General features: G+C 41.4%; 1 protein-coding gene across 7 annotated transcripts in view; it reads right to left on the bottom strand.

Annotated features, from left to right (window-relative positions):
* Nucleotides 1–20,522, bottom strand: part of CALD1 (caldesmon 1) — a 192,529-nt gene that overhangs the window by 78,151 nt on the left and 93,856 nt on the right. For 4 of the 7 annotated variants that reach the window (XM_082773433.1, XM_082773432.1, XM_082773434.1 and 1 more), the window contains one exon: nt 13,056–13,167. In XM_082773433.1, coding sequence (XP_082629559.1) covers nt 13,056–13,126 — 71 coding nt within the window. In that variant the 5' untranslated portion in view covers nt 13,127–13,167. Of the gene's footprint in view, nt 1–13,055; nt 13,168–14,064; nt 14,254–20,522 lie in introns of those variants that run through there. The other 3 variants (XM_082773437.1, XM_082773431.1, XM_082773436.1) reach the window with 3 other exon arrangements.

Genomic DNA, 20,522 nt, shown 5'->3' on the forward strand with positions numbered 1-20,522 from the left:
GGACCTATTGAATATGCCTAAACATTTCTGATGTGCCTTTAAGATATATTTTCTTCATTCAATTTATGTATATCCTGTACATACATTCAGGCCTAACAAAACATGATGAGATTTTCATTACTTAGTAGGTTTTTTTCTCATATTAAATTAATAACCAATATATTCATTCTCTTTAGAACTATTGAAATGACTCACTCATTCCCTGAAATATTTTGGTAAGAAATAAGACAATAGCCCTGAAGGAACTTATTCAACCCTCCAGTGTAAGAGGATGATTACATGCTAATGAGGGAAAACACTCACTAGCTTGTACAGAGAGAAAGAGGGGGGAAAATTTTAAAGAACCCTTTTGCTTAAACAAATTCATCTTGTGACATTCCAGTACAGACAACCCCTCCAGCCATCATAACTCACTGGTTTGAAAAGGTCATTAGCACGCTATCCCATTTTGTTGCAAGAATGAAAAGCCAAATTCATGGGCATGACATGAAAATTTGCCCTCGGTATTGCTATGAGATGACGTGAACCCTGAAACCCTACTGAGAAGTTTCTCCGGGTAATTTTTTTATTTTTCGCAGAATATCAGCCCAGCATAAGCACATACTTTCTACACATGGTATTCATATTTACATCCTGCAGCCACGGTGAGCACAGTACCTCATGCTCTTTTTGCCCTCTTTCTACATTTCCCTACCCAGCTATTTCTTTCTCTTCCTTGGAGCGGGCTGTACATGTGGCACCAGACACATGATGCCTGTGCCCAGAAAGCAAGCTGCAGTGGGAAGCACTTTGTTATCCATGTCGCTGACCTTCAGTGGAATACCCCACTGCGCAAGCTGGACCATAAAAGGAATCCATGTGTAGCCAGTGTTTAGAAAAGCACCTCCTTGTCTTCAGTGGCTATTGCGCTGCCTTATTAAGACAGTGCAGTAATAGCCAGCTGGAGAATCTTGGGAATGTTCTGAGTAACGGTGCCTAAAAAAGCTTCTCATTTTGTATGGGCTGACAATTAAGTTGAAAAGCAGCAAGTCCTGTTCAGCTTAGCAGGTGCAGGAAGCAATGCTGTTCCTAGAGACTCCATACCCTTCAAAATACCTGTTCAGCCATTTTACCTGTAAAAATGCTCACAACTTTTTTCATTGCAGTTCAGTCATATTTTTATTTTATTTTTGCAAAGAAAACTAGACTGGGTGTTGAGAATGACATCTCAAGGGACTGCATGATATGCCATACAAACCATCTCATGAGGAGGCATAAGGACAAACAGCATCAACATACAGATGATCGGAAGGGATTTCCTCTCAAGTCTTGTGCTATGGTCCTCTCACAAGAGGATAAAGCAATAAGTGGGAAGAGTCAAGACAGTGTTTTTTTGACTGTTGACTTCACAAGTGTAAGACTTTTTGTGAAAATCTGATAGCTAGTTTTTGCTGAAAACATTTTTGAATTTGCATAAAGGCCACTGGACAGTGGCCTGGTTTATGAGGTTTGTTTTGTTTTTCCATCAAAGTTCCATTTCACTGAAAGCTGTTTATACCACCTCCTTCCTTTCTCTGTTCAAAAAAAATCGATGGAAAAACATTTATCCTTTATATTAAGAAGCCATTCTGCTCTGTGTCTAGCTTCATCCCTGTATCATTCTCACCAGTGTGTTATAATAACGCCTTTCAGAAATACCCAAGATTGATAAATAGAGCATCTGATTTTCTCCTTATCATTGGACAGCTGGCAATTTTATAAGTGAAACTACCTTGCGCTATCTATTAACTGAAGTCAAGATTTTACTCAAGAAAACCATTTCTTCTTCCATTAAAAAAAAAAAAAAAAAAAAAAAAAAAAAGACATTTCTAGGAATTTAGTTATTATGCATAGGAAAACCTTTTGTGGTAAGAAGCTATATATCTTGTTAACAAGCAGGTAAGCAGGTGTATATGTTCTTAGATATTCCTGCAGTGCTTTTCTCACTTTAAAAGTGAAATTGCTCAGATTTTTCTTTCTAGTCTTTCCCCATTTTTGAAGGATACCCCTCTGAAACAGCTAGGAGTAACACTCCAAGCTATTGCAGGAAGACCTGCTGCCAAGACTAGGAATAGCTGTAGCCATTTGCTGATTCCACAGTGGCTTGCAGAAAGTCTTGGAGCTCCCTTTTTCTTGACACATGGTCAGCAGCAGTTGGTGGATGTGCATGACACCTGATTCACCTAATACGAGCTTTCCCATGATCTACACCTGACCTCAAACGACATGGTAACATGAAGGCATGGGAAGGTCAGCCTCTGAGATTCCCTGTCCATAACCTCCCATCTCTCTGCAGATCCACATTAACAGCAGACACAAGCAACTGTAAGAGAAGACAGATTTGCATGGAAAATGTCAGCACTGAAGATCAACACAGGTTCCTTATCAGGCAGTCCAACACCAATGCACCTTACCTTGGTCACAAAAGCCTTGTGTGTACACAGAAGTTGCAGACATTTACCTCAAGTGAATTAAATCTATGCAAACCTCACAGTCTAAACATAAATAGGCTTACCCTTCCTCACTGTTTCACAGTAAGATACCTCCATTTTAAGAGGCTCAGCTGACAAGTGGTAACTTCAGCCACAGTAATTTGGTTACTTTCCACTGTGTGCATTTAATTGACTTAAAATTTTACCATGATTTGCATCAGGTTTGTGTCATACAGAGATAACAAAGAAAGAAGCACTTGTTTGAGTGAACCAGTTTAAACGCCAGTAGACAAGATGCTGTCTCATGCTGGTGGAAGAAGAAAGTACTAGTATGGAGGATTCACTTAAAATGACTGAAGGAGCCCTTCTTTTCAGTACCAATTTTTCAACACTGTTCTTATGGCCCCAGCACAAGAATGTGGTCTGCCTAGAAGATAACTTCTTCCCAGAGCAGTCCTTAGTGTTGGCTTTTAGATTTTGTCTCCCTTGAAAACAGGTTAAGAGCTACCTTAAAAAAAAAAAAAAACAAAGCATGTTTTCAGCAAATGTCAGGTAAAAGAATTGGGTAAAGACTGCTTTTTGTTTGTTTGTTTTAAGCAAAAAGACAGACCCAACTAGATGTTGAGTGACAGCCTTCCGTTGATTTTCTATGTCAAACTCGCTGACCATTTTTCAACAGAATATCCAGCAAAGTCCTATCCAGCAAGGCTATTAATATGCAAGTTTATTTAGACCAACCAACAGGCTTTGACATAAAGGAGAGAAAAACAACATCTATTTATATTTTCTTAATATCAACCAAGATGAGACTGACCTTTAGCTACCAAATACATTACCCATTGGTTTATACTTTCCAATAAACGACAAGAGAAGCATCCTGCTTACTTTTCCACTTCCCATCACCCTCATTGCTCCCCAGGAAGAGAAGGACCCAACCACAAGGCTTACACAGCTACTGGTCTTTCTCATCTGTAGCTGTACCACTTCTATCAACCAGCCCTCTAGTCGTGCTGCATGCCAGCATCCATAGGGACTGTGCTGTCACCAGACTTCTTTTTTAAGGAGCAGTTGACCTCCCTCCGACCTTATTTCTGGGCAGGAATGTTTCTTGAGCTGCATGCTGATGAATTAAGCTGTCCAAGAAGCACATCCATCTGATGTCTCATGAAAGACCTTGATCACACAAGGACAATCTGCTGGCAAGAAGGAATTTCTTTGTTGAGTGCAACCTAATAAGTAAGTCATCATGAGAGAAATAAAGCTGCTCATAAACATTTATCCTCAGTAATTAAAGCTTTGTTTGTATGCACAAAGCCAAAAATGCAGGATCTAATTGACCAAATGAGAAACCCACTGGCTAAACTCATTTTCATGTCACTCTTGAAAGAGTCTCATAGTTGGGTAATAACTACAGTTTCTTTTGTGCCTAACTAACTTTTATCTTTCTGAGCCCACTATTTCCTGAACAATAGTGAAACAATAGAGCAACAAGTATAATGACATTCTTATTTACTAAAAAGAAGACATTGTAATGTAACAGTTAAGAGATCATTTGCATCCAAGTCTGGAAATTTTAAGTTTTAGAGACTGATTTTCAGTTGCTCTCTTTTGCTTAGAGCAAAGGAGCAAATTAACTCTGGTGTTCTCCTTTCTACAGCAACCTGTACTCCACACCTCTTGCAGATGCAATGTTGTGTCACCACATGGACCTTGGCACCTGGGCTCAGGACCCCCAGCCCCAGTCATCTCCAGCCCCAGCACCCACAGGTGGTGTTCAGCCTCTGGGGCTAGGGTGCGGGTGCTGAAGCATGGCGGCAGCGTGGAGCATCCCCACGTGCTTTGCTCCCACCTTCCCTCTTTGGCAGCAGCAGGGAGGGCTGCACCAGCCTGCATGGCAAGGGCTGGGAGAAGTAACCAGCCATCAGAGCAGCACTTCTTAACCCTCCACGTGAAAAGCTTCAAGGCCCAATGTGGCCCATCAATGAGCAGGCTGCACCACCACAGTGTATGCCATGAGCTGCTTGCAACAAGCACATACAGGCTATAGGACATATTATTACGGGTGAATACATCAGTGCACAATGTATTTCCCTGAAAATATTTTTTGAGATACAAGGATATTGAACTGTCATCTTCTTTTGTTATGGAAACAACACAGTACTCTTTTTGCTTTTCTTTTAAAAAAAAAAAGTGTTGCTGATTATTAGTAGTAATAAGGCCTTTTTTTTTTAAGCAAGAGAAGAAGGGTTGGTGCAGAATTTTCAGACAACTTGTTTATAAGCATATACATTTGTGCAATGGCGTATGCACAATCCTATGACCTGGCAAGTCTTAATACAATGAAATAAATCAGCTCCTCTTCTTGTGCTAGTTGTGGCCATCAGCATGTGGGAAGTGACCGTGTGGCTGAGAGCTCAATCTAATGCTTACTGTCTAGAAAGAAATACAGATCGATTGTTTTTATTTATGAAGGGAGACTAGCCTAGTAATCTAACAAGCATGAACCATCAATGAACCATAGAACCATCAATGGTTCTTGCAGGTTCATTTGCCAACTAGAACTATCTGTCTAGATCAACGAAGATGGCGGGTTGACCCACCTAAGAAAGCATCTGACAAGAGTAGACCCAAGGACCAAGAATCCAAACTTCTTTATTCTGGATTGTCTTAGGACAGTGGTCTTGGTCCCTGCCATGCTGAGTTAACTGAGCTTTCATAGAGTGTAACCTACATGGAGGGCTGATGCATTCCTTGCCGAAAGACAGAAAATGATGCCAGGGACCTGAGGTACCATGCCAGCCTCCAAAGGACATAGATACTTGCAGTCAAAGGCACCACCCAGCTCAGCTGTGGCTGGTGCAGGAAGTTCAAAAGCTCTGTGCTTTCACAAACCTTAGGCCAATGTTGAGTTAATGTAGCTTTTTGCATTTTGAGTTTCTGGAAGTCTTTCGTATGAGCCAATTCTGATGGTAGATACAATTTACACTGAAGATACAGTGGCAGATGGGCAGCCACAAGAATGCTGAAGGCTATCCTAGCTTAATTGACTGCATACTGCCAATTGCACATAAGATATTAAAGAGATGTTATTTTTCACATAAATGTGACAGGACAGCAACTGACATGCTTGTACTACACAGGCCCCATTCTTTCACCTTCATGTTTTTCTTTGTGCAATGCCTATGCCTCAGTAATTCTTAAAACCATGATAAAATACCTTAAGGTCCTGCACCTCAGATGGTTCCCTTTTAAATATGCATGCTAAAATTTTCAATTACAAGCAGCAAAACCTGCGCCTCAATGTCTGTATCTAGTAGCCAATTAAATAAGATCCAGTTCATTAAAGGCTTCAGTGTAATTAAAGTTAATAAAAACACAGTAGGAAACAGAATGGTAGACTTCCCTTTGGGGTAGGTGGGTTAGCTGGCTATATGCTGGGGAGAGGGGCTTTTCACCCAGGAATTTCTAACACTCCTTGGTGCTTCCAAAGCAAACCTTCCACTTTGCTGAAAGAGGTGAAAGACATGGCATTTTGCCAGCTGTCTGGGTGCTAGATTTGGACTCTCCTAAAAGCCTAGCTGGTATGGTAAGTGTTGTACAGAAATTACAGAATAATCTTAACACACATGTGAGATTAATATCTGAAATACTAAGAAGCCTGTTTTGTTGTCTGCTAGGAATTACAGTGGAGTTAGCTCAGTAAAGTTTATATTCTGCATGTATGGCTATTTGGAAGAACAAAGCTTCTTTTATAAAACATTTCTCCATCAGGACATTTAAGGAAAATATTATCTTCAAAATGCACAATAGCTGTTAAAAAAAAAAAAAAAAGAGGTAGGACTCTACTCATGTTTGCCTATGTTTGGTTACTACCTCCAGGGCATCTGAAATGCTACAACAGCACAGATTTGTCTAGTATCCACCCTCACTTGAGAATGACAGCAGTATGGCAGGCTTTAAGGAGGCACTGTATCGTGTTTTTTTTTTTTTGCCTGGGTTAAGAACAAACTCCAAGAATAGCGATCAATGTAACATGCAGGGTCAAACTCACCTAGACAATCCAAATATTTCCCACCAGTCCTGAAATTCAAAGTAGCTCAGAAAACAGATTAACAGCTGGAGTACTTTGCCTCAATTTGTTCTCAATCCTCATGCACTTTTAATCATTTTTTAAATTATTATTATTTTAAATATTTAATTCCTGGGCAGAAGATGTTATGTCTCACATTTTCTAGATGGCATTTCATGGAAAGACAAACAGATACCCTTGAACTTGAAACTTCAGGATATGTAAAGAGAACAAAGAGAGATAAAGCCTCTTCATCTTGTGTTTTAGTACCAAAAGACGACTGGACTAGACAAGAGCACGGTACTCAGGAGGACAGAAGATGACATTTTTGAAAGTATTATTCTGAAATAAATCATGAACATTGGGAAATTCGTTGTTAAGCATATGAAGTCAGCTTTTATACGCTTAAACACACACTCCTTGAAAACTTACAAGGAGTTACAAAGTATTAAGATCATAATTGTCATTCAGTTACACAAGCTTGAATTGAAGCACGATGTCTGAAAGCTGTTAATAAAAATGGAACCAGAGATTCAGGAATAAGTCATGGGCAACTCTCAGTGTTTCAAAAACTATGTGATAAATAAAAAGGAACTGTCTATTTTTAACATTTTAACACTGTTTACCATTTGTCAATGATGTACACTCTATCCCAGAGATAACTCAATTTCAGGAATAAAAAACAGTTTCAAAAGCTGTTTGTGGTCATTTGATGCTGATCTAATATTGATACACACTTATCCTTACCTAAGCTCTCTTGGACAGAAATTGGCTACTTTGTGGCTGGCAAGGATGACCCTTCCTTGCTCTGCAGCTGTATGAAGACCCCATGGTAGCAAGTATCTCCTGTGTTGCCTGTCCAGATGAGCAACACACTTCTCTTTAAGTTCTGCAAGGACATACTCAGTCTGATCCTGCAGGCTTTACATTCTTAACTTGTAGAATGAGCCATTGGTACACTTACCTGAGCTACACCAGCGTCAGCATGAGCACTCACACAAGTAAAAGGCATGTTAGATGCCTTCCTGGTTCTGTACATACCTTCACATGTCTGGAGTTAAATTAAGTTTACTTCTCTTTCAGTTGTGCCAATATACGTTTTAGTATTAACCATGTGTCCTCTTTTAACTGAAGTTGCTTTGAACACCCCAGGAAGATTTTCAGCCTGCTGCAGGCTGCCTCCATCCCCAGTCTGTAACTAGGTTATTTCTACAACCATTTCCTAACCTATGACTATGAACTTGAACAACACTACCTTATGAAACTGTTCAAATGACAAGCTGGAAAGACTTCGTTATTTAACTGTTAAAAAAAAAAAAAAAAAAAAAACACACTACTGCCTTTAGTAATTAATGCTAAAATGCTATTATTTACAGTATAAATGTAGATGACACTTGAATCTGTCACTTTTATCATATGTTTAATTATTGGTCTGCTAGGAGATGAGTCTTCTAGTCAGGACAGCTATAGCTTTTGTCAGGAGACACAGCCCACAAAGTAATAGGGTGGTTTTAGAGAGCCTTTTTAGTGACTCTGGACTTGCTGCTAGATAACCATTTCTCTCTACTGTATTTCTACAACAAGATGACCCATATCTCTCCGTCCCTGAGAAATGACCTGCAACCCCTTGGGGAAGAACATTATGCAGAGCAAAACTGTGATTCAGATTCAACGTCTGACACTTACCCTGACACCTCCCCAAAGTCTGCAGCAGTGATGGTATAGAAATGAAGCAATCTGGATTGGCTTGCCAGTATAATTTTTAAAAGAGCCTTGACACCACGGAAAGGTGAAAATACATTGGTGGGGCACTGGTATGTCAGACAATTGTAAAGCTATGGCTTATGTGCTAAGGAGGTTAACCTGAGAGCTATTCTTTAGAGAGTTCAAGGGGCTGATTTTTGCTCTCAAACTAGCTGAAGTCATGGAAGGAGGTCTTCTGCCACTTCAAGAAGTGTTTCATGTCAGTGCTTCACTGTGGGTGTGCACACATGCACACTCCACCCAATCCTAGGCTGAATTCTTCCAGTGTCAGCTACAACGTCATCCATATGACAAAGACTGATGGCCAGAGAACATCTTTTATTGCACAGGAAGAAACACAAAGCAGCAAGTAGTATTTGTTGAAAGAAATCAGCCCACCGTGCTTTAGATACAGATGTTATTTTCCTTATCAAATGCAACCCATTTCTGTGACAGCCCTGATATTCCAACATGGTATGTACCCTTTGGCTGGGAAGGCAAAGTGTTCATCCAGCTCCTTCAAAGCTGCCACTGAGATTGTCTCAGAAGTCATCTAGCTAGAATATCTCAGGTAGGGGTTAATTCAAAGCCCACTGAAAGCAATGGAAAGCTTCAGCCAGCTCAGGCCAATGCACAGGTCTCCCTTGGCCACCAAGGAGCAGGATGAAGCCTCAGCTCTCCCCCACAGCAGTTCCAGAGATGTAGCACACCCCATCACCCAAACAGCTGGCAGGGGCTGATTTCCCCTGCCCTTGCACCTGTGTAGTACACCCCACATGTAAAATGCTAGCAGACTGGAACAGTTAACACTGCCATGCTTTGTCCTGGGCTTTCCAGCCGGTGTCTGGAAAGTCTTGTTCATCCAGGAGGTGCAAGAGCTGCTGGGGCCCTGCCAGCCCGAGTACATGCCATAAGCCTGACACCCTGTGGGCAAGCCCTGTGCCCACCGTTGGACACATGCCCCCTAGACAGGTCTGTGTAGCTACTCCAAACCAGCTGATAGGCCTCCAGAGATTCCAGGCAAATATAAAAAGCCAAAAAATTCCAGCTGGAAAAAGTTTCTGGGTGGGTATGGCAGGACTGTGGAGGAAAATCCAGGACATGTAGGATACCTTGAAATGGTAAGAGTGTGAAATGCTGATGAAACACTAGCTTTCTGAGTTGGTAGCCATTTATAACTGAGCTGCCATGATATGAACTACCAGCCAAAGCATGTGCCAAGGGTGAACCACTCTGCTGGTCTTTAAAAGAAAAAGGCAGCTTCCTCAGGATCACTCCTAAGCACTCAACCCAGAGTGCCGGGGCTACACACCACAACAAAGCACCATTTTCACCAGCTTTCCAATGGGGAGCAACAGCAACAACAAAGCCTACCATCAGCCCTCACAGACTGGACTTGCCCTAAGCATCTCCAGAAATCAGATGTCAGTGGACAGGTGCCAGTGGCTCCAGCATGATGGACACCTGGGATGCTGATGGTACATGGACCCTGACTAGGGGTCTCACGCAGCCTCTGGGGAAGACAAAACAGTGTTAAATCACCCCTCACCCCCCTCACAAACGTGAGTCCATGAATCCGTGCATGCTATAAGCCATCCTCAACCCTCGGTCTCTCTTGGGCGTGGATGTCAGGCTGAGAAGATAAACTCTCTATGCGCCTTTAACCCAGGAAATGGCAAAATGCGTCACTGCGGCTGGCCGAGTTACAAATAGTGTTGGATATGGCTGTTTTCACTTCTGGGTTTACTGTTTGACTCCAAGAAACCTAAACAGTTTCTGGGAGACCTAGGAAATATGCTACAGCCTACACATAACCACTCGTCTGTCCATCTCTTAGCAGAAATGCTGACGATCAGCAGCTTCCTCCTGGAAAGGCTACATACAGCCCACTGAGGGGAGGTGCAGGGAAATGCCCTGTGCAGCAGGTATAGATGCTCAGAGCAAACAGTGTACCTTCAGCCCCCGTGCTGCTCTCCAGGAACTCACTGTTCACCTGATCAAACACCTGAAAGCCTTCAGACCGAGGGAGGTCTGGCAAGCAGATTGCTGTGGTTTAAAGTAGGAGAAAAGACATGTACACAAACATGTTGCAGACATATTTTTAAAAGTGAAAGTGATGTCCAAATCCCTAAAAGGTGATTTCACCAAAAATAGTCCAGTTTTACACATTTGTCTGTTAAGAACTGCCTAAATCCTGCTGCCTGCAGCTTAATTTGCTATGCAGGCAGAACCAATGCTCAGTTCCTCCCCGGCCTTGCCCCTGCTGGGGTGGGTTTCGTGAAGTCCCAGCTTCAAGAGTCACATCCAAACTTGAGAATCAGGCTCTGTTATTGCTAAGGCAAACCCAAAATAAAAAGGCCAGACTAAATTATTTTTAAGATCTCAAGATTTTTAAAGCAGTCTTGTGACTTTCAAGGGGTCTGACTCATAATACTTGAATGCTTGAAGTTGGCAGCAGCAGAGGGAGTGCAGCAAGATTTAGCATACAGGAATTTATTGCTAAAAGTCTTCAAATGTGTGGGAAAGGGCAGAGTGCTTCTGCAGCAACTGAGCAGAAAACAGGGAAACAGGCCCAAGCCCTTCTCCTCCAGCCAGGCTTGCATCAATTTCATCTCCTCCACAAAAGTTACCACACAAAAACAAACAAACAAACAAACAAAAAACAGCACAGCTGCCTTAGGCATCACAAAAACACTTCCCAAAAGGATGCATGGGTGGGCTGGGGCTGTTTCCCACCTCAGAGGCTATCACTTTCTTGCTCAAGCACTTGACTTCCCGATCACGTAGTGAGGCAGAGCCATCACCCTCAGGGCTCCCCAGGGACAAGGTCCTTCAAAGGCCACCACTGTGACTTTTGTCTCCCTAGAGCTCTGGTTTCTCCATGCATGAACAGGGACAGCCTAGCCTGTGTGTTACACAGTGACTGGAAGTACTGTATTTCTATTTCTAGGACAACAAGGACAGATCCCTTTATCCCTAGCCCCTGCAGCTGTCATTGCATCCACAAGCTGGTCCCACCACATCACTGGTGCCCAGATCACTCCACAGTTTCAGCATGCTTTTGAAGCAGAGTTTGAACAGTATCACAGGGAAGTTCAAGTAACATTTTTCCATGGTAGAAAATAACTCTCAGACTACACACCCCAGAATCCTCTGCAGGCATCTGGATACATGGACTAGCAATAAACCTTAAACTCTCAGCCTTCCCTTTAAAAGTGTGTTGTTGTTTTTTTTAAGTAGAAGTATACTAGAAGTATATAAATACCATGTGTTCTCATTATATAGCGCTGTTAAAAATCTGCTAAAATGGATGCATATGGAGTGAATGTACATTGAGTGTAAATGGGCCTCAGTCCAGACCTCCAGCATGCAATACATCTGAGTGTTTCTGACTTCTCAGATAAACAGCAGACTTCTTTCCAGCTGGTGCATGCGCCCAGCATTTGTGCCCACATCAACGGCTACAGCACAAACCTCCCTTCATTTCATCTCATCTCATTTCTGCTTAAATGAACACTGTGATAGGAAGTGCAAGCCAGATACCGCTAGATGCAGCAGATCTGGTTACCCAGCAGACCAGGCTAGTGCTGGCACAGGCTCTGCATTTCCTCCCACGCTGTCCAACCAAAATACATCACCACAGGCCTAGAGAGGAACTTTCTGGGGTAAGAAGTTCTCTAAGTGCCACGGCACATTTGCCCCTCTGCCTTTTGGGAGTAGTCGCTGACCAGGTGATGCTGAGTTTTGCAAAGGGAGGTTACTACCTCATTTCTCTTTGGCCACCATGCTTCATGTGAGTTTATTTATCTGCAGGCAGCACTGCTGCTTTCCAAAAGCAAAAAAAAAAATAAATAAAAAATAAAAAATGAAGACCATATTCAAAACTAAACACAAAAATGAGAACAAAATACACTTAAAACCAAGCTGTTTTTGTTGGTTGTTGGTTGTTGTGTTGTGGTTTGTGTTTTTTTTTAATCATTGTGGTGTTAATAAACTACATCAAATCTTTATATCAAGAAAGAAACTACAAAACGACAAGAAAGAAACTACAAAAGTAGAGCCTGACTTTCTCCCTACTTATTCCAGTGTAAAAATTAGGAAATTCCATTAAAGCAAATAGAACTGTACAAATACGAAATGGGGTTAAAGAAATGTCATTCCAAATATTTTCATGCTTTTTTCATAAATGGACATCATTGTACCTATGTCAGGTTCTGTTCTCATTTGCACCAAAGTAAATCTGTAATAACCAGTAGCAAATGCTGCCCTTATTGTCCATGTGAAGTGGCTGTAAATAAATAATGATAGGCACTAAAAAGATAATACCAATTGCACAGTAGTGGCACACAAATCACAGATATGCAATACCACATACACCAAGGGTGTTTTATCTTTCAATTGAGATCCTATAATTTTAGCTGTGTCTAGAAACACACACACACGAAAACAAACAAACAAACAAAAACTTCTGTACAGCAAACACACAGCATTTGAGCATGAGTTTTCCTATCAATAATTTCATATTTCCATAGTTCACCTTCACTGTTTACATTCATTCATACAACAAAATAACTGGGAGCCAGGTCATTTATAACAGCCTAAGGGATTTAGGCATCAGACACCACTGACTTCTAATTTCTCCCATGATATTAACTAAAGCCATTCAGCATACATTTTTAGCAAGAACTCTTTGGTTAGCTGCAGCATTCTTTGGAGTTTAAGACAGAAATCCTCAAAGCCACTGCTAATAAAAGTCAAGTCACCAGCACCATTTTCCATACATACTACCTCACCTCTCTGCTTCAAGGCGCATTTCCTCGCGCTTTTGCCTCCTGAGTTCTCTGCGGCGTTCAAAGTCATCCATGGTGGGTGTTCAAGTGTTCAGAGCTCTGGAAGGATCCAAACCTAAAAGGGAGATGACCACTCAGATGAGAGAGAAAACACAATGAATGCATTTAACCAACTGAGTCCACTTAGTTTTGTTTTGCTTTCTTAACTTCACTGTAACAATTTTCTTTTTCTATCAAAAAATGTAACTTCCTCAGTATTGTTGAGATAAACAAGATTAATGAAATGCCTTGTAGGATAAACATAGCCCATGCCTGAGTTTAGTTTCCTAGTTAAAATTAAATCAACATGCTTTAAGTAAGGACTGTATACATCTGCTAGCCGCAGACTAGCTATTTGTAACGTCACAGGTCTTTTCCTACAAACAAAAGCAACAATTCAGCAGGATTTTAACTTTAAGCTTCCAGTTTTTACTGGAAGTAGTAAAAATGCTGCACAAGAGATTTCTTGTTTTCTCTAACAGCACAGATAATGAAAAGTTTTGCAAAAGCTTGCCCCCGTCTGTCTGTCCCCATCCCCCCCTTCAAAAAAGGAGAAAGGAGGAAAAAGAGAAGAGAAGAGAAGAGAAGAGAAGAGAAGAGAAGAGAAGAGAAGAGAAGAGAAGAGAAGAGAAGAGAAGAGAAGAGAAGAGAAGAGAAGAGAAGAGAAGAGAAGAGAAGAGAAGAGAAGAGAAGAGAAGAGAAGAGAAGAGGAAACAGAAAGGAAGAATGAAGGAAAAAGAAATAAAAAAGAAGAAATAAAAAAAAAAAGAAAAAAGAAAAAATGAAAGGAAAAAAGCAAAAAGAGAAAAAGATACAGGAAAAAAAGAAAAAAAAAAAAAAGCAAAAAGAATAAAAAAATCAGAGCTTTTAAATACCACCCAGGAGGAGCCAAGCTACGTATAAATTGTTCTCAAAGATCCAAAAGTAGCAATATTTTTTGCAGTTTAATCCATGCATTTTCCCCGTGCCCTACCTTCTTCTTTATGATTTAGTCCATGAAATATTTTCCCCTTTACAGTTCTTCATATACAAAGCCTTTTCAGCCTTGGTTTATATCCCATCAAGCCGAGTATTACAGAATTCCCCTGCAGCCCCCAAACCAAAAATGACTACCAGAAAAGGGAAAGCTGTTCTCTTTTTGTCCCTGCTTTGTTTACAGAGCTGTCAGTGGTTAGTTAAACTCTGCCTGGAATCTGGCATTTAAGGCCTGCTCTAAGATTGCTTCCTGTGCAGGGCTGGAGGCCTCAGCTTCCTCTGCAATCCTAGCCTCCACGCTGCACTCGGAGGATTTCCACCCCCCCGACCCCCCCCACCATTTTCCAGCCCGGCAGTACAAGACCGGCTGCAAAGGGAGCGAGCGTGCAGATGCAGACCAGCACTCAAAGGGGTCTCAGTAACCACTTGCAGTGCGAAGGGAGACAAAGCCAAGGTGCGTTTGGGAATTATTTGAAGCGCTCTGTTTGCAGATATGGATCTGTTTTGCAGCTTTATATCCCTGCCCACTGGTGCAGCGTCCAAGCACCCTCCCCATAAAGTCACTGGCAATAGCAATGCCTCTCATGACTTAAGGGAATCTGTTGCTTTTTCTGCCCCTTTTTTTCAGATGAAAACACTGCTGAGGACAGAGGTTTTGCAAAGATTATTTTATTAGTTTACTTTTCCTGAGGGTGTTTCTCTTTCTCATTTGTTTCTGGATTGGGGGATTTAAAATTTTGTTGTTGTTGTGACTTTTTGCATGTTTGGCTGGCTGAGGTTATTTTGCAGAGGTTCAAAGGAAATGTTTATTTTGCAAATCTGATAGCAACTTTACCATTGCTGCTCCACTTTTTATTTTTCTTTATGCACAATTAGACAATATATATAACAAGCAAGTTGCAACAAGACCTTTGTTCAAATCTTGTATTTGCTTACCCTTACCACTATGTACCCCTTGAAGAGCACAGCACACCAAATCTGCCGTTTTCTCCTGAGAAGGGTTTTCATCTCAGCCTACACACGCAGCTAAGTTCCCTTGCTAGAGGGGCTGTAAGTTGCAGGAATGATGTGGCTCCCCCCAGCTGGAAGACCAGGATCAAAAGAGGAGCAATACACACCAGAGAGCAAGTCTGAAGCAGTGCCTGGTTTGTGTGCACAGAGGGCTGGTGACAGCACCTGCAGGAGCTGAGCTGCACCAGGCAGCACCGCTTGCTCTGCGGAGGGCAGTCACCAACAGGGCCTTAAAGTACAGAGCTGACTGCTAGGCTGACACCTCATGTGCTAGAAACTGAGATTCCCAAACTCTTTTTCTCTCTCCCTGCCCAAATAGACATGCTTTGGCATCTGATTTATGTGCACCTTCATCCCTTCTAACCCAGTGAGGTACACCTCTTTCCCACCTCTCCTGACAGGGCTATACTCCTTCACTCCCCAAAAGTCCAGACACCAGGTACCCAATTCCCTCCCCATTCCCTCTGCAAATGTCCCAGACAACACCTTCAGCCCTGCCCTTCCCACGTGGCCTCAGCACCATCTCTCATCTTCAAAAGCTCAGGGTCTCTTCCTCACAAGGAAAACTGAGGAGGATGCACAACAACTCAAAACTACTACTATTCTTCCCCCCAGCATCTCTTCCCAGGGTGCAGGTGAGATTGTGCTGCAGCCAGGCAATATTCCCTGGTGCAACAACCTTCCTCCATCTTCTGGGTGCTTTCCTGATGTTCAGTGCAGTTCACATCAGTGGATCTCTTGGGAGCACGTCTCAGGTCTGTTAGAGTGTGCTGCCTCCTCTCCATGGACAGAGGGCCACTTTGTGGCATTCAGATGACTTCCAAGCCAAATCACCTCAAAAATCAGAAGGGTACTCAGGAAACTAAGGTCAGGTTAACACTACGACATTTAATTAGTGAAGTGTAAGAAGAAGAGTTATCCGACAGACAGTCCACTTAAAGAAGTCAGCCATTCAGTGCTGCTCACTGCCTTCCACAAAACAAGTTATCTTTCAGCCTCTATAAACTACAAGACAGTAACTTCATCAAAATCAGTCTCTCTAAAAATGTTTCCTGTTTCCACAGAAAAGTTTCATAAAATTGCAGTTTCTCAAAGTCTTCTAGCCTCAGAAGATTCAAAAATCACTTTGCTTATAGATGAAGGTACCAATTATTTGAAATATTTCCTACAAACTATTTTTGGGAGTGTGCACATTTTGATGTTCCTTTTTTTTTTTTTTTTTTTTTTTTAATAAAAATTGGTCATGAGTGAAAACATCCCGGGTCAAAGCATAACATTCCACATGGCTCCAGGGCCTGCCTTCAGAGACAAATGTGAAAATGTCTCTGTGTCTCTGACCTTCCCAAATCTAGAGAGTTAATCAGCACACAGAATCCATATTTCCTGATCAAAGGTGTGTAAATAAATTATTTTTTTTTTTATTCTTTGTAACCATTTTTTTTCTGTTAAACATTTTAAATCATTTGGTGTCAGACCAACAGAGTTTCATTCTTCTCACAAGAGGAAAATGCCCCTAAGAAAACAGTTTCAGTTCACATGTAATGTTACACTCAACCTCAAAAAACTACTTCATTTTTATTATAAAAGTAAAAATTTTGGTTTTAGAATTATGATGGAAAATTTTTTTGTATTACCTTTATTTTTTTCTGATTTTTTAGCAGGCAAGTTTTTAACCGGATTCAACCATAAGTCAACAACTTATAATGAACACTTTTTTTTTCTTTTTTTTAGCAAATAGAAGAAGATATCTGAAACTGTTTCACCAGTTCCATTCCCTTGATATCCACATATATACACAAACTGACGGAATAGTGGCTACTGGTATTGTGAAAAGGTGCACCACAAAAATTGGCATTATGTTGCTCTTACATCAAAACAAGACTCTAAGCACTATTTCGAACTTAGCACAACTGTAATATTACTGAACGAATCTGAAGTGAACTCTCATGAGTTTCCCACCACCAGACTCAAAGGAGGAACTTATGGAAAATATTGCAAAAATCTTTGGTCTTGCCTTTTCTTTTATATATTCCTCTCAGAAACTCTTGAAGGTAATTTTTGCTCTGGACCTTGGATTTTCTATAGTCTCACAAGCAGGGGTCTTTTTAGGGTCCCTCTCTTTTGATTCTGAGATTGAAGCTTTAGGTAACAAGATGTTTGATGAACCCTGTAGTGTTTCTGAAGAGATGCTAAAACTAAAAAAGGACAGATAAGCAAAGCAGCTTACCTACAACATTTACCAGCATCATCGCATTACTTGCACCAGAATTATAGTAAAGTATGTGCCCTGAAAATAACACCATCTCCCCATGTAAACATTCTTTATTTCAAAAGCAGTACCAGAGCCTCTGTCCTTTTTATCTCTGCACTTCACATAGTGCCTTTGATCTTCAGTTGACAAGGGTTTATTGCTAAAATTTGTTGAGTTTTTCATTGTCTTGCAAAAAAGTGCTTCCTTCAAGGACAGACACATTTAATCCCTTCTGGTACAAAACACACGCATGCAAATCCATCTCCCCTTTATGCCTCCTCATCCTGTGGAAGAGTTTAAAATTGTCTTCTTGCAGCTTTCAGCAATTGGAAAATCAGACGAATGCACAGTAATTGTAAATATATGACCTGATACTTTAACAGTAACCAACAGGAATATACTTTTCGATGGCAAAGAGTAAATTGGCTAAGTGGAAATGCACACAAAACCACACAGCTATTTAATTCCATTATGAAGAGCTAAATAACCTCCTGCTCTGGCTCAGGTTTAATTCTGTCCTCACCCTGTCCCCAGCAGTGATTACAGAGACAACCCAGCACCCAGTGGGCCTTAAAAACAGATGAGCTAGACTGATAAAAAGGAAGTGAAAATGCAGACTGCTACTCAGGTCTTTAGCCAACGGAGATGCCTTTCTTTCTAGACCTGCCAGTCACCTTTCCATTACACAGAATGAGCACTCAACCTAGTTTATGCCAGCCTGTGTACCAGCTTCCACCTAGCAGAGCCAAGAAACATCAAGCCAGAGCACATTCCCTAATATAGCACGGCTGCATATTGCACCGGGCTGCAAGGCGGCCGCGTCTGGTGACAGCATTGTGCAAGCACATGCCATCTCCTGTCCCTCCCAGCACAGAGGAACAACTGCAGATTTCCCCTTGGTGGCCTTCAAGCACAAATGGCCTGAAAGTCATGTCCCTTTCCTCACAGCAGGATCGCTCACTGGTCTGGCGCCATGAATGCCCAGAGCAACCTTCACACAGACATCTAGGCAGATGGAAAAATGTGATTGCTGCCCATGCAAGAGAGCATGGACCAGAGCGCTTGCCGGACTCCCCTCTCAGCAGGTTGGCATATCATTCATTAAAAAATCAGGGCAGAATACAGTTTCATTGGCTGGAGGGGACCAAAGGGACTCAGCCTTAGGTTTCTTTGTAACAGGAAAGATTTTCTGCTAATTTTCCTTTCTCATCTACAGCCACACACATCATCTGTGTGGAACTGTACACCACGTGCATCCCCCTTCCTTTAGCAACCCAATAAGCCTCTCATGTTGAAGTGAGCAAGGTACCAGCACAGACCAGTGTGGCTGTGGGACCATGGTTCCGCAGAAGCTGGTAGAAACTTTAGGACCCAAAGGAAGCAAAGAAAAGGGCTAGATTAGAAAAAAAAGGATGATACCCAGTTCCTTCATAAAAGAAACCATAACCAGTTCCTTGTCTCTTTCTCTTGCATCCTGAGCAGCTGAAGGCAGGAATGGCACAAAGAGAATTGGCATTTTTAGAACTGAAATAACACAGTACAGAACAGGGAGGGCAATGAAATAGCATGGCCCACTGCCTAGCATCCAGAGTGAATCCAGCAACTGTGGATACTCCTGTTCAGTTCTACCTCTGATTTACTTTATGGCCTTAGAGACCAAGCCTTAGCCAGATTTGTGCCTGTGAGTCCGTATACCATCTCTGCCGACTGCAAATTTGTCTCACTGTGGATTTGCAGCATGCTAAAGCACAACCAGGCCCTGGTTTCAGTCACAGGCACTAGATGCATCTGTAACATTAGTACTGAAAAAAAGCCACACCCAAAGATAAAGGGAAATTCTTTCTGAGCCTTTCCTACAGATGGGTAAGAAAGGCAGGGCTTCCAGCCCAACTACACGGTTTTTCTGCATACATGAAGCTGGGGCTCTGACTTCCAAGCCGTCCTCACTGCAGGATCAAGTGGTAACACAAAACCCAGTTACTCTGTTATCACCCTCTTTCTTTTTGGTATTCCTACAAAAAGGATCAAGTGTCTCATTAAATCTCAACATAAACTGAGACTGCAAGCAGCTTTGTGAGTTGTACCCCATTAAGTTGGATATCTCATTTTCCCATCTGTCTCCATGTCATCTGTCCAAAATCCCTGGCTTGGAGGTGTGGACCTTTATTGACATTTAAAATGTCAATAAAAGAATGGTCAGTAAGAAGCATGAAGAATATTTACTTCACTTAGCTTCATGCTACAACATCCACTGTATCTATAGGATAGATATAGGATAGATACCACTTCCCTCTTTTTTCTTGCCTCCCTTACCCCAAATGTGATACCAGAACAACTTTGTTGCCCTTTTTGTAGCTGAGAGTAACTCAAAGAGCTACACTTGTTGTCCAAGTGTAACTTGTTTAATCTGGCATCCATGAAACACAGATATGACAAACATTCTCCTGCAATATCTGGGAGAATTAGAGTTCCCTAATCTATCTTCAGTCAAAACAAATAAATCTGTTTTCTATGAAAATCTGTCAGAAAGCATTTGGAAATGATTTTCCCCACTTCCCTTTTAATTTTGTATTAGGAGCATTCAGTGACACTCATATCTTTCAGAAACAAGCACAACTGCATTGAAGTCGAAAGGCGGAATTCAATGGATTGATTTGTCCTTTGTCAGACCTCATATATGCTCGTTCTTTAAACTGCAACATTGGATATGATTGGCAATTATATATTACCAACAGCAAAGCCTATGTTTAAAGAGGCTTTTCTTTTCTCCATAAATGCTTTTTTTGTTTTTGTTTTTGTTTTGTTTTGTTTTTTTCTTCATGTAAAACGAGATCTCTAATCGCTACTGTAATTTTGGCCAAATATTCAAGTTGACTGCAGATAATGAACTCTTGTACTTATTTACATATACAGAAGATATACTCTATCATATCATACAATGATTTGCCTTGGAAGGAACATTAAAGACTTCTTCGAACTTCCAATGAAAATTCATCATTAGCAAACCAATCAAGTAAGTGCAGTTCACACTTAGCATCAGAAATAAATAAATAAATAGATATTTTTGGAGGTTTTTCCAAGTCAAAGTTTCTGAGTTTCTGTTCTCAGACTGCTTCACTTCCATCTACATGGGCTTATCCAAACCACTGAATCTGTGAAGAAAAGCCAGTGAACAACCTGGAATAAAGGAACTC

This window comes from Aythya marila (genome assembly GCF_965140915.1).
Source record: "Aythya marila genome assembly, chromosome: 1".
Classification (NCBI taxonomy): Eukaryota; Metazoa; Chordata; class Aves; order Anseriformes; family Anatidae; genus Aythya; species Aythya marila.